Source organism: Phalacrocorax carbo, chromosome 1 (assembly GCF_963921805.1).
Source record: "Phalacrocorax carbo chromosome 1, bPhaCar2.1, whole genome shotgun sequence".
NCBI lineage: Eukaryota > Metazoa > Chordata > Aves > Suliformes > Phalacrocoracidae > Phalacrocorax > Phalacrocorax carbo.
In genome coordinates this window covers 208347411-208362015 of record NC_087513.1, presented here as the reverse complement: position 1 = coordinate 208362015, position 14605 = coordinate 208347411, and the positions used below count along the sequence as shown (strand labels likewise).

Sequence of the window (14605 nt, the reverse complement as noted above, 5' to 3'; positions counted from 1 at the left end):
CCACTCTTCCCGAGTTGCCTGCCCCTTCTTCCAAAAGTGGTAAACTCTCCTTTTTTCCTGAGTCCCAGTAAAATCTCTCTGTTCAGCCAGGCCACTCGTCTTCCCCACTGGTTCATCTTACAGCACTTGGGGCCAGCCTGATCCTGCGCTTTGAGACTTCCTCCTTGAAGAAAGCCCAGCCTTCCTGGACCCCTTTGCCCTTCAGGACTGCCTCCAAGGGACTCTCCCAACCAGTGCCCTGAACAGGCCAAAGTCTGCCCTGTCGAAGTCCATGGTAGTGGCTCTGCTGACCCCCCTCCTTGCTTCGCCAAGAATCTAGAACTCCGTCATTTCATGGTTGCTAAGCCCAAGACGGCCTCCGACTGCCACATCTCCCACCAGTCCTTCTCTGTTTGTGAACAGGAGGTCAAGGAGGCACCTCCCCTGGTAGGCTCACCTACCGTGTCAGGAAGCCATCTTCCACACACTCCTGTATCTTTAAAAGGTTGCTTGTTCTCCTCTTTAAACCAAGACAATGATTAAATATGTCAATAATGGGTCTTTAAAAAAAAATAAAATTGCTTGAAAGCAGAAATAGTTTATCCTGTGGCGGTGTCATGCAGAGGGTAAGGGATGATATGCAGCATCTGCAGAGAAGAGCTACTGCAGTGACCCCTGCATTATTCCTAAGGAAAAGAGCAGCAGGGTGAGATTCTGGAAGATCCTGACTGGGTCTGACAGTCACTGAGGACTTTCTGCACCTCCCTGGCAATTCTGTAAAAACATTCAAGGAGGCAGAGCTGGAATCTCCAGGAGATATAGCATCAAAAGCAGCTGGGGACTTCCTCTCTGCAGCTGATAGAAATAGCATAATCTCAGCACAGCCTGTTTTTTCTCCCTCTTACTCTAAATGCCTCCATTTTCATTCACGAGATTTTAACATACAGTTAAGAGTGCCATTAAGAGAGCTGAATGGTGGTGAACATCATGGACTTCCCTATGGCAAAGCAGTGGAGATAACACTAATTAAATGAAATAGAGAAATCCTACTTCTGCTACGCTGTTCTCTTCTGAGCCGAACCAAAGCACTGTGTTCCTCATGGAGCAACACCTGCTACACAGAGATTATCCCTAGAGAAACCAGTAGGAGCTGATCCTATTTCTACCAGCCAAGGCAGCTCCTGTCAGTGTCAACACAGTATTTGTCCTGATGGATCCTACATCTTTGGACATTTTCTTCTTCATGCAAGAAAACCTATGAGCTATTCTTCAACCCAGTATGTAAGGCACATCCATTTTCTGGATGAGCTTGGGGAGCACAGATAGAGGAGGAGGAGGAGGACTGGTTTGTTAGGCACCTCACGCAGGAGGGGCTGGACCTGGTTCAAGTAAACTGCAAAGACGTTATGACCTTCCATAAAGGGAAAGAACAGGAGAGGCGATAATGAGAAACGCATGTCATAGGAGGGTATCAGATAAGAATAGACTTGCTATGTTTCCATGGTACCTTCCCAGATGTGCTTTGCTAGCTTGCTGACAGTAAGATGCTGACGCATTCCTGATGCTGCCATCCACATTACCTCCAAACTTGGCTGTATATTTAGAAGGAAACTCAAGACACAGTTGCTGGACACAGCGACTGTTGTGACAACACACCATAAGCCGTAGGACGTCAGGCTGGGGAAACACGGTCAGCTGCGAGCACCGAGCACTGAAAGGCTTAGCTCCCTCTGAGAGCACTTGTCCCTTCAGATATTCCTGGAACCTACATGCCCCTCCTGAAACGCTGCTATTGCTTCCTCAGCTCTCTCCGTCTCCCAGGCCGTGTTTCCATACCCTTTCCACCTGAGCCCTGCATGCCCTGGCACCTCCCACCTGCACTAAAACACCATCTTCATCCAAGCCTTGCAGAAGCGGGGGCACTTGCGAGGCGTCACCCGTTGCCACGGCAGAGGAGTTAAACACAAGCATCCTGCTTTAGAAGTAAAGGCAAGTTCGTTTAGTATACCTGAAATCTTAACTGTGTGGTCAAACAATATTTTGTCTGTATTTAGTACAGTAAAAAAAAAAAGCAGACTACTATTACAGACAAACCCTTCAATAACAAAGCAGAGGATTATGAGCTGTTTATCTTCCCGGGGTCTCCAGTGTCATCCTGTGCCCCTTCTCGAATCGTCCCACGCCCACGGTCCTCTACACCACATCCAATGCCCCAGTTTTCAAGGCCCCTGCTTGTATCAAGCTTGTATTCCTTTGCAATGTGATGCTAGGATCATAAATACGTTGTTCTACACAGAAAAACTGCTTGTTACTAGTCTCTATATAAACAATATGGTTATACCATACAACAATAAAAGGAGGAACAAAGGTAAAACAAATAAAGCAAAAGCCACCTGCTCACGAGGAAACTTGTAACAGGCAAAGAAGCTAAAACAAAGCTCCAGGCAGGCGAAGAGAAGTTCAGACGATGCAAGCCTGGCAAGCCCTGCGACCCTGCACAGCTGGAACAAAGCTTGTGCCCTGCTACTACCCGTGGCAATACTATATTTACTGAGCTGTCAGCAGAGACCGGCACTCAGGGGCTACTTGGGGGAGATTCAAAGTTTTGAAAGAACAATTGTTAAGGACAGCTACTTATACGCAGTTAGAATCATAGAAGGTCCTGAGTTCGAAGGGACCCACAAGGATCATCGAGCCCAGCTCCTGGAAGGGACTGGACTGGAAAGTATGTATAAGTTGTATACATACTTGGTATCCAGACTTGGCAAATCTGAGAAACGCCTGAAATGGACCTAGCTCTTCTTTCTACATTTTCAAACCATCCCAGTTCGCATAATTCAGCCTGATTGGACTCAGGTTTTGCAAATTTCTTGTCCTCTGCAGTCTGATAAATGATAACCTGCCTGAGGATTAGACATTTATACAGGATTCAGAGCGTAACTGCAGCACTCAGCACTTGCCTCTCAGGCGGTATTATACTCTGCCTTGTACTAAAACATAATTACCAGAATATGGAGAAGCTCTGGCAAAATCTAATGGCTCCCTCCTGGCTACTGCATGTTCTGCAGACAACTACACTTACAATTTCAGTGAAGAATATCTACAATATATGGAGGGAAAATGAGGATGTTCGGCACTGCAGATTGCACTATACCCTTGAAAAGCTACGTTTCCTGAAGCACCCCTATGGGCCAGTTTAAGGTAAACCATATGTGCATTATAGAGTACAACTGTGAAGCGCAAAAACTCGTTAAAATGACACATACTTTAGCTTAAGGATTGTGCGCTCAACATTTTGGTACTGCCACTCCACCATGTTCAAGTTTTTGGCCACCTTTCAGTGTACGTGTCCCAACCACGCTGCACTCTTCAGGCAATGTTCATCAATATAACGGTTCAGGAACACAGGCAATAAACTTATAAACTTAACTGTCTGCACTCTAAAGTAAAATATTTTTGAGAAATAACAGCAGCAGAAGAAATGCTGAACAATGCCACTGTGCTCCCGCAGCGACAAGGTGAACCTTTTTATAAAGACATGGGAAAAGATTACAAAACACTCTGATTTGAAAAGTTTCAGTGCTTTGGTTCATTCACAGTTGGAGTTGATGCTCTGTGTTAACCTCCAGCCTTAGCGTGCTTTCTGTGAACTACTTAACTTTTCTGTAATCATGTGAAAACCTTTCCCTTAAAAATTTATCTTCAACTACATTTTCATATACTCCATTCATTTTACCAGCTTTATCTTTACAGCTGCTGACCGCTCCTGGAAAGCACAAGCATCCCATTTAAGTCAGAAATCCACCGAAGTAAAGTTTTTAAGAGAGGTGCCGACAGCCTTCCGATTGGCAGAGCTACAGTTAAAGAATAATTCTTAACCAAAAGCTTTTGTTGTATGTTTTGTTCACGAGTAGAAACTCCAAACGTTAACTGCTTCCACAGATGAAGGCAGAGCATTTGCCATTCAGGTTAATGTTTCTGTATACAATATAACTTTATTATGAGGCATTCCCTCAAAACAAAATAACTCCCTCAGAGTCTAGAAGCGCCTCATTTTCAATACACAAAGAACAAATTTGGCTAAGCAGGTTAGGCCAGAAGCGCATTAGGTCAGTTTTCTCCCAAAACATTTCAGGGAACAAGGTTGCTGGACTAAAAATAGTTCATAGATGGATGTAAGGCAGCAGCTCTGCCTCCAGCTAGCGTTAAATGACGTCTGTTGCAATGCAGCATTTATTAGCAAGGAACTAATTTTTCAAATACTTGTTTCCAGCAGGTAACAGACATACTCCACTCAGGAGGAAGCTTCCTTCCTTCTCACACAGAAGCACACTGGCTACAAAAAGCCCGCACTTTCTGGATAGCCAGAATCCGTCATCAGAGGTTGATCAATTAAGCGAAAGAACACACTGACGCACGTCACGTACCTCCAGATTCCAGGTACCTGCTCCTACAGCCCCTCTCCTTCCAGGCTCTCAGGACTGACGACACACGCATGGCTGGCAGCGGTCACGTACAGTCCTCTCTTCTCATCCACACCAACATTGTGTCAGGGACACAAAACTTTCGGAAGTTGAACAGAAAAACGTTGACTATATGAGCGCGGGTTGAAATCTGTGCTGCCTACAGAGAAGCCTGACAGACCGTGCTCTTTGCCCGGCCATCCTCCTTACTGCCACCAGCCCGCCTCCCTGACACCCACCCTTCATTTTGCGGACAAACTCGGAGAAACCGAGCGTGCTTGGCTAACAATCGTTTGGCACAGGAACTGTGCGTTAGGTTATAATCTCTGTGCCAGTGTCTTGGTTATCTTTGGTTAGAACACCTACCCAAACTGTGAGAAAACACAAAGTTTTTATTACCACAGAAAATTTCAGGCCCCAAGAAGCGAATCCTTTTTCTCTCCATTGTGGCAATGCCAGGGGTTTTGACAGGTATCTTTTTCCTTTTACCAAGAAAATAGAAAAAAAGCGGCAGAGCTGTAACATCTTCAGCGTTCTCAGAAACAGCCCAAACATTGTATTTGGAATTATTCCAGTTCCAGTAAGTTTGTGACAGCTCAAAATTCTTACAACAACTTCCGTGCATGAGACAGGCCCCACCAGAGTAGCCACACGTATTCAAATTGCTGCAAAACTTACATATCTTGACTGGTAAAGAAAGAAACCAAGGGGTGGGGAAAAAAACCTTTGCCACATAGTGTCCCCCATACAGAGACTGACCTGTGGAAAAGGTCCACTTTGATTTTATTTCGACAACTGTGTTGCAAATCCAAAGGGAAGTTCTCTCCCATAACAAATGTTAAAAAAAACACAAACCCAAATGCAACCAGCATGTAATAAGAATTTTATTCAATACATTTAGAAAAAAACTAGAGCATGAAGACATGAGATTAATTTCTGCATATAAGTTTTATGAATGTGCAGAATCAAACAACCATGCAAAAAGGCATCTCCCCCCTTCAACTGTAATTCAAGACTCTTATAATGGCAAAATTATTACCACCTTTAAAACAGTGTTCCAGACACGTAACTCATTACTTTAAAAAGGATCTCGTTCCTGAACAGAGATAAAAAAATTTTAGTAGCGATAGGGAAAGACCAATGATTAACAGGTACAGTATTTAACCAGTACTCATGCTGTGTTCAAAGAATGCAAGCAAAAAATGCATCGTTCTGTAGAATAAGTAGATTTTCTTTTCAAGGCAAAATTCCTAGTAAAACTAGTCCCTAAACTACTGAAATGGTGACTTGATAATGTACACGTTCCACACCATCATCCAATGCAAGATTTTTTCGCCAAGTTACATCATCAGTGCCGTAAGCCAGAGCAGTTGCACGGCCCAGTGCTTAACTGTATATTAACATTAAAAATAAATTCAAACTCCTACGAGAAACGTTGTTACAGATATAATAAGTAATGCTGGGTAGGAAAATGGGCTTATACATGAGGAAAAAGATGAAGATTTCTGTCACAAACTTGTACACCCACACAATTCTTCATGTTGAAAAGGGACTGTGAAAGAGAAGTTTTATATGCACCTGGACGGTCGGTTCCGAGACATGCAATACGCCGTCTACATGTGTAACATGTAGGCCCACACTGAAACATGCCACAGCTTTTAAAGACTCATTAATTTAAAAATACAGCTGGGCTGTTATCAAGTTAGCCAACTTGTTCAATACAGCGCTTCTGAGAAGATGAAAAAAGGGTGAATTTAACAGCAAGCACATACTTGTCTGCAATTTAGTTTCATGATTATTAGAAAGCCTCCGTGACCAAAAATCACTTGGCTTAATTTTCAAATCTTCCTTTTGAGAAAGTATTGCGGTAGGTTTGCTACAACTGTTTTCGCCTTCTCTCCACTTTTACTAATAAAAGTTACAGCCGAACCAATATTGCACCGAGTGTCAGCTACCACTGTCCATGTCAAGGTGTCGTTTCATGAAATACCAGGATCAGCCACTGGTGTGTTGAAGCCTGTTCTGAGCAACTGCTCAAAACACGCAAATTCAGCAAGTGGCACAGCGTTTGCAGCTTGAGGATGGATGCAGACATATGGTTACAAAGAACTGCTAAGAATTAATGCAGTTAAACAAGAGACTTACGGCAGTCTATACCATCTCAAAATTTATCCTTTCATTTTGAAAAACATCACAGGCCATAGAAAACTAGACTATTATTTGTAAAACCTAAACCTTCTTGCCCAATCAAAGCTGGGGGGGTTTGCTTGCTTACATTTTCAAACAGGTGAATTTTAAAAGTGGTTTTGTTGTCACTGATGGGGAAAGTCATTTTAGAACTCCTGAACTATCTTTAATTTTGTGCTGAAAGCATGAACAACAGGAAAAGGGTAGGAGGAATGAATAAAGAGCAAAAGCAAGGCTGAGAATCATGTTTACAGCAGCTTTCTTTTGCTTATGGCCAAGTTGACTCAGCTACCGGCAGAGTGTAGTCTGAAAGAGTGCAACGAATAGTTACGGGGGCCCGAAGCCTGCAGCATTAAGAGCACCACTTGTTGGTTCGGAACACATCGGGGAACAGCTGTTCCATTTTTAAAGGACCATTTGCAGTTATACATTTTTATAGGCTTGTACGCCATCATTTCACAGCACCGAACATTTTCAAATTTATTTAAAAAAGAAAAAAAAGCATTATTAGAGGTTAATGGAATCTTTTAGGCAGAACTTGGAGCTGGAACTTTTAATAGGGGCCCAAGGGAGTAAAAAACCGACCTCTCTCCAAGTCAGTGAGGAAAGAGGATCTTGAAATGAAGGTAAAGAAGCACCAAAACAAAGTTCACATATACAGCACTGGTGTTACTTTCTTGGTGTTTGGCGATGGTTTCTTTGGTGATGTATTTCCTACTACTTTAGAGCATGAAGAGGATTTCAAGTACTGCCAGAGACAGAACTCTGAGCTCAAGTCAAATTATAGCTGCTGGGAAACAGCAAGATTGTTAGAAATCCATATTTAACTTCAGAATGCTTTTACTGCATTCTGTTTCTCTTGGCGTTATTCCAGGTCTGCCAAGGTAGGCAGGTGAGCACATACACATTTCAACAGTCCACAGGACTGCTTGTTTACATATACAAGTTTTGGCATAATAAATAACGGTGTACATTTTGCATGACTTAGGAAAATGTTTTTCTTTCAGCTGCCACTCAAAATTAAGAAACTATTTCAAGCAGAGAGAGAATGCGACATTACTGCATTTGTTGCCGATTGGATAAAAGTCTCATCTTTAAAGACATCCTGTTTTCGCCACAAATCATTACTAATGGAGAACTGAAGAAAATAAGGTCTTGACTTCTAATTACAGTGTTTTGGTTATGCTGTTCAGAAGAAATAATAATTTAAAAACATTTTAATTCAAAAGTACAATTATGATGTGAGACAGATTTTAAAGCTTGTTGTTCGTTTCTCCTAAGATTTGTCCTGTAGTTAAATTTAGTTCTTAGATTACCATCCTCAGAAACAAGAGCTATGCATATCTAGATGGAAATCATTTTCTTGAGACACCTACAGTGCATGCTGGTGTCTCTGACTACACACACCCACCTACTTTGAAAAAAGAGATTCATAATTTTGAATGTTGTAGAATAGGACAGAATCTACATTCTAAAGACTGTCAAATAGATACAGCACCTTGGTAATTCTACAATAGTCTGCTGTTTGTATATTCTCCACAGCTGCGATGCTAAGTTATTCAGTCATTTCACTGTCTATTCACTTTTATATTTAACAATTCAAATACCAGATGTACAGAAGTTAAAGAAAAAAAGAAGAGTCCCCTCTTGCCAGCTTCATTTTCGTTTTAATCTGATCTGCTTTTTTACATGAAGGACAGGAAAGGAGTCAGCAAGTACTGAAATCCTTACCAAAGTACCTCTTATTCCACTCCTCCATGGCCAGCAGGTATTGAAACAAACCTTAGTTTCGGAAGACAAAAATGCAAGTCCACAAGTGCTCTTTCGTATTTATGCTTATATACCTTTTTATTCCAGATCTAGAATTGCATGTTAATCGCTTCATAAACTCAGATTTTTGTATCTGTATTACTGTATGCTTCACAAGGAACAGTGCTGAATTTAACATGTGCCACCCAATAGATCCAGTCTAAACCAAACATTTGAAGAATTAACATGCACAGCAGACCGAGAACACATCTATTTGGACAGTCACTGCATGGTAGGTAAGGCTGTAAGTGAAGGGCAGTAGCTTTTTTACTCTAAATCCCCATGGAGACACTCCAGCTAGAATAAATATTCTCCTGGGAGCAAGTGCAGAAATAGCTATTACCCTTCAAGTTTACACCCCCATTTAATGTGCATCAAATTTCTTTGGAGAATGGAACATATGGTCTAGCATTAAAAAACCCTATATAAACGTTAAATATTTGATTACAGTAGCAAGTCACCACTTCATAATGGGATATAACTTGTCTCTTGGGATCATTATTGATCTGAATCCTCTTTTTTTTGTTGTGTGTTGGATACCGGTAATTCAAGACTTGCCCATAATAGGGGCTCTGCTTTTCTCATAGTAAGCTCAATCTTTGTAGCCGTCATGTTAACGTAACTCCTCTTTACATCAATTACCTAGAAAGGAAAATATATTTTGCACTTTATTTTAAGAAACAGACTGTTAGATATTTGGGAATTAAGTTAGGAAGAGTACCTTATCACTAAAGTTCAGTAGATGTTTAGGCAGATGGAGTTCCCTCTGTTATCAGGAAAGGTCAACCCTCTCCCATTCCCAAGCCATAAACATATGCCTGTGCATATGTAACATATACATTGGTCTAACACATACATAAGCATGCAATTACCTAATGTCAAGGGTTTCTCCAACACCGCTATTGTGGTGTTGGAATCCTGGGACAAATTGGGCAAAGGACAAAAAGGACTAAAAGGACCTCAGGAGGTCACCTTCTGCTCAAAGCAGCATCAACTATGATATCATATCTGATCACTTGAGGTATTAGATTCAGGTTTAAATGTAGATCACTGAATGACACGCACCTGAATTTCAATGAGCAGAGTAACAAGGAAAAACAAACTGTTTTGAAAGAGAGGAAGCTGAGGGTTTGTGTTTTGTTCTTTTAAAATAGAAAAATTGTTCTTATACTTACTCCCCATAACTTCACACTGCGATGAAATTCCTTTTCTCCTTCAAATACAATATGGATATTTAACTTAACAGGAAAAACAACAGAACATTTTGTCAGGCTAATAAATCATGCACAAGTATGTTTAAGCAAAATATGTCACATTAGGACTCAGATTCTACAATAAGAAAAGTGATCAAATTGTCCCTCAGACATGGAGGTCAAAATCTGTTCTAACAGATTCTGACGCAGTATCATAGTCAACAGTGGCCACACAGATGTCCTGGAAGCTGTATCACTTTCTCCCAGTGCGTGATTAAGACGGAGAAGCATTTTAACACTTGTTTAATATTAGTAACTGTGAAACTGCATACCGTGAAGAACTATATTAAATTACATTAAGCCAAATACAATGAAATTATGAACCTATAATTATTTACACATATGGTGATGCAAATCCATCACACTCAGGTTTTAACTGTGGAAGTCAAAGATTTGGCATATTATATGGCAGCTTTAAAATAAAACCAACCCACAAAAAAACCCCAAAACAAAACATTAAAGCACAGATGTCCAAACAGATGAGAAAAAACCCGCTATACGTACTTGAACAAACACAAATGCCAAGAAAAAGCCGTTACTCAAAAAAGATTCCTATGCCGTATAATGACTATCTCTGCCTTATAAATAAAGCAGAAGCAGGATTTACCGAACTTCAAGCTACTGCAAGAATTTTTTTTTTTTTTTAAAGTACATCTTAAGGCAGATACTCACCATTGTGCTATTTGCTTCTACGTAGCTCAGATCAGGAACAGAGTTTTTAGCATATACAGAAATAGTCACTTCTCCTCCAGTCTGGTGCCAATCGTGCCTGCATGGAACTACTTTCTTTCCCTATATAAGGAAAAAATTACAAAAAAAAAAAGAAAAAATGACTTAAAATTGAATTCAGGAGTATCTTTGTAAGATTAACCAGGACAGAAACCCAGGACTATTTTAATAGCCAACAAGCATAGCTAAGAAAGAACTATATTGCGTGTTCGCGGGAGACTGCAAGACTCCACTTATATTGTTTTTTACTAAATATTTCAGCTACTGGTCCCCAATAAACATTAGAAGTGAGAAAACCAATGCTTATGACAGAGACTACAATAAGACACTAACATTGTGATAGGACACCCCCCACCCCCAAAAAAACCAAAACACAAACGAAATAACCAAAAAAAAAAGTTTCTTATTAGATTAACTTCCTTTCCAAGATTACAGCTATTCAGCACGTAGTACAATGGAATCAAAGAAAAAGAAAGCCATAACTCCAAGAAACTCTCACATTACTGCAAAAAATTATTGACTATTACCCTCTGTTTGCTGATGAAGGAAAAATAAACAGTAAAAAAACCCAAAACAATAATGAAAGCGTAAAGTCAAAACCCCCCTGTTGGCTAGAAGCCCGTTATATTAGTACAGACACAACTAATACATACAGAGTTTAACATCCAGGTAAATTCTTTACAATACACTCCTGCTTTAGGCTCATAACTTCAGCATTTTTTTTAATCCCTCCATTCTGTATTTGAAAATACTTCTTAAACATTAAAATGAATCTTCAAAGCAATTTGCAATTCCATGACTTAAAGGAAATAAAGGACTTTTTAATGGTTTCTTTCTATTAGCAATAGTAATGAATCTTTTTAATAATTTAATTTTAATAATTAAATAATTGTTAGAAATAATTATTTTATTTATTATACAGATTTTTAAATTTAGAAGTAATGGTTACAGAATGAAGTAACAGAACTACACTTCTTATAATGTACATTTATTTCCTTCTGTTAAATCACAGAATCACAGAATGGCAGGGGTTGGAAGAAACCTCTGGAGATCATCTCGTCCCACCCCCCTGCTTGAGCAGGCACACCCAGAGCAGGGGGCACAGGAACACATCCAGGTGGGGTTTGAATGTCTCCAGGGAAGGGACCCCACAGCCTCCCTGGGCAGCCTGTGCCCCTGCTCTGGCACCTGCACAGGGAAGGAGCTTTTCCTCATATTGAGGTGGAACTTCCTGTGTTCTAACTTGTGCCCATTGTCCCTTGTCCTGTCATGGGGCACTACTGAAAAGAGTCCAGTCCCATCGTCCTGACACCCACCCTTTAGATCTTTATAGGTATTTATGAAATCACCCCTCAGTCTTCTCTTGTCCAGGCTGAAGAAAACCAGGTCTCTCAGCCTTTCCTCATAAAAGAGATGCTCCAGTCCCCTGGTCATCTTGGTAGCTCTGCGCTGGACTTGCTCAAGCAGTTCCCTGTCCTTCCTGAACTGGGGAGCCCAAAACTGGACACAGAACTCCAAATGTGGCCTCACTAAGGTGTACTAGAGGGGGAAGATAAATTCCCTTGACCTGCTGGCCACGCTCCTTTTAATGCACCCCAGGACACCGTTGGCCTTCTTGGCCACAAGGGCCCAGTGCTGGCTCAGGGTCACCTTGTTGTCCACCAGCGCTCCAAGGCCCTTCTCAACAGAGCCGCTTTCTAGCAGGTCAGCCCCCAGCCTGTACTGGTGCGTGGGGTTGTTCCTCCCCAGGGGCACAACCTTGTACTTGCTCTTGGTGAATTTCATGAGGTTCCCCTCGGCCCAGCTCTCCAGCCTGTCCAGGTCTCGCTGGATGGCAGCACAGCCTTGTGGTGTATCAGCCGCCCCTCCCAGCTTGGTGTCATCAGTGAACTTGTTGAGCGTCCTGTCTGTCCCATCGTCCAGGTCATTGACGACTATATTGAACAGGACTGGACCCAGCACAGACCCCTGGGGAACACCACTAGTGACAGGCCTCCAGCCAGATTCTGCCCTGTTGATCACAACCCTCTGAGCTCTGCCATTCAGCCAGTTCTCAGTCCACCTCACTGTCCACTCATCTAACCCACACTTCCTAAGCTTGTCTATGAGGATGTTATGGGAGAAGTGTCAAAAGCCTTGCTGAAGTCACAACACACAACATCCACTGCTCTCCCTTCATCAACCCAGCCAGTCATGCCATCGTAGAAGGCTATCAGGTTGGTGAAGCACGATCTCCCTTAGTGAATCCATGACTACTTCTGATAACCTTCTTGTCCTCTACATGCCTGGAGATGACCTCCAGGATGAACTGCTCCACCACCTTTCCGGGGATAGAGGTGAGGTTGACTGGACAATAGCTCCCCAGGTCCTCCTTCTTGCCCTTTTTGAAGATTGGAGTCATGTTTGCTGTAGTCCAGTCCTCAAGCACCTCTCCTGACCTTTCAAAGAAAATGGAGAGTGGCTCAGCAAGAACATCCGCCAGCTCCCTCAGCACTCGCAGGTGCATCCCATAGGATTTGCGAGGATCCAGTTTGCATAGGTGGTCTCTGACCCAATCCTTCTCAACTGATGGTGATTCCTCCTTTGTCCCAATTTGTCCTCTCTCCTCTGGGGGCTGAGATGCCTGTGGGCCAGCCGTAGCAGTAAAGACCGAGGCAAAGAAGGCATTCAGTAACTCCACCTTCTCTGTGTCCTGTGTCACCAGGGCCCCTTCCTTGTTCAGCAGTGGGCCCACTGTATCCCCAGTCTTCTTTGTACTGCTCATGTGTTTAAAGAAGCCCTTCTTGTTACCTTTGACATCCCTTGCCAGACTGAATTCCAAGTGGGCCTTGGCCTTCCTCGTTGCATCTCTGCACACCCTGACAACATTCCTATATTCCTCCCAAGTGGCCAGTCCCTTTTTCCACATACTGTGAACCTCCCTCTTCCATTTGAGTTTCTCTAGAAGCTCTTTGCTCATCCATGGGGGTCTCCTGTCTCCTCTGCCTGACTTCTTCCTCCTGGGGATGCACTGATCTTAAGCTTGGAGGAAGTGGTCTTGAATACTGTCCAGCTCTCTTGGACCCCACTGCCTTCCAGAGCCCTAGCCCTTGGGATTCCTCCTAGCAGGTCTCTGAAGAGGCCAAGCTGGCCCTCTTGAAGTCCAAGGCTGTAACCTGACTCACAGCCCTGCTTCTACCTCGCAGTATCCTAAACTCAACCATCTCATGGTCGCTGCAGCCAAGGCTACTCCCAACTCTCACATCCTCAACCAACCCCTCCTTGTTTGTAAGGATAAGGTCGAGCAGCACACCTTGCCCCGTTGGCTCCTCCTTCACTTGCATCAGAAAGTTGTCCTCGATGCTCTTCAGGAACCTTCCAGATCGTGAACGGCTCACTGTTGCTTTTCCAGCAAAATATTACTGATGTTGGCAGTATCAAACCCATTTTGCCTCAGCAATAGGCAATATATTCCGAACAAGTATTGTGTTCACCTGAATCAACAGGCGAGCAGCTAATGTTTTTGAAGTAAGTGTTCAGTCCACTATTACGTTCTGTAATATTCCCTAAGAACCTTTTTAAACCTTGAATGGAAATATTTTTCACCTTCTAATTTTGCAGTTTGTTCCCAACATTGCAAGGAAACCTACAAACTAAACAGATGCGCTCTCTGTATCTGTTACACTTGTACCGAAACCAAAACAAGTTGGACAGAAAGAGACCTTTCCATGCCCACTCATCGAGTCTCACCGACCTCATCTGCTCTGCCATTCCTACGTACACAACTCGGCCACTCTGAATGAAACTGGAAGTACAGTTATTTTATTACAGAACATGTAGGCTGCTCTGTTCGTGGTCTTTGGGGGAGGAAAGACTTCTAATAATCTTATTTTAAAGGAATATGACAGACTTTCTAAACTAACCAAGAAGAAGAGACTGCCATTTTTTTCTTCTGAATTTGCCAAACCACTTTTACTATAAAACAGTGATACTCTATGTATCACTAAAAAGAAAGGTTGTACTCTATTGCAAGCGTGCTCCTACCACAGATTACTTCAAACTCCATTTCTCTGTTGTCATGCTGTGCATAATGTCCTCCATGTTATTTCAGAGGTAGTGATCTGTAACAGCTCGACTACAGTAGTGACTCAATCAAGCTACTAACTACATTTGAGCATTCAAAATTCAGAATGGCCAGCTACAGAA

The 14605-nt window shown here is 42.3% G+C and overlaps 1 protein-coding gene across 1 annotated transcript in view; it reads right to left on the bottom strand.

Annotated features, from left to right (window-relative positions):
• Nucleotides 1-5308: 5308 nt before the first annotated feature.
• The window catches only part of CHORDC1 (cysteine and histidine rich domain containing 1), a 28423-nt gene continuing 19126 nt past the window's right edge, over nucleotides 5309-14605 (bottom strand). Inside the window, exons 9-11 of the mRNA XM_064441383.1 lie at nucleotides 10364-10483; nucleotides 9614-9676; nucleotides 5309-9080 (exon numbers count right to left, since the gene is read on the bottom strand). Of these exons, the coding sequence (XP_064297453.1) occupies nucleotides 8937-9080; nucleotides 9614-9676; nucleotides 10364-10483 (327 nt within the window). The 3' untranslated portion in view covers nucleotides 5309-8936. The remainder of the gene's footprint in view (nucleotides 9081-9613; nucleotides 9677-10363; nucleotides 10484-14605) is intronic.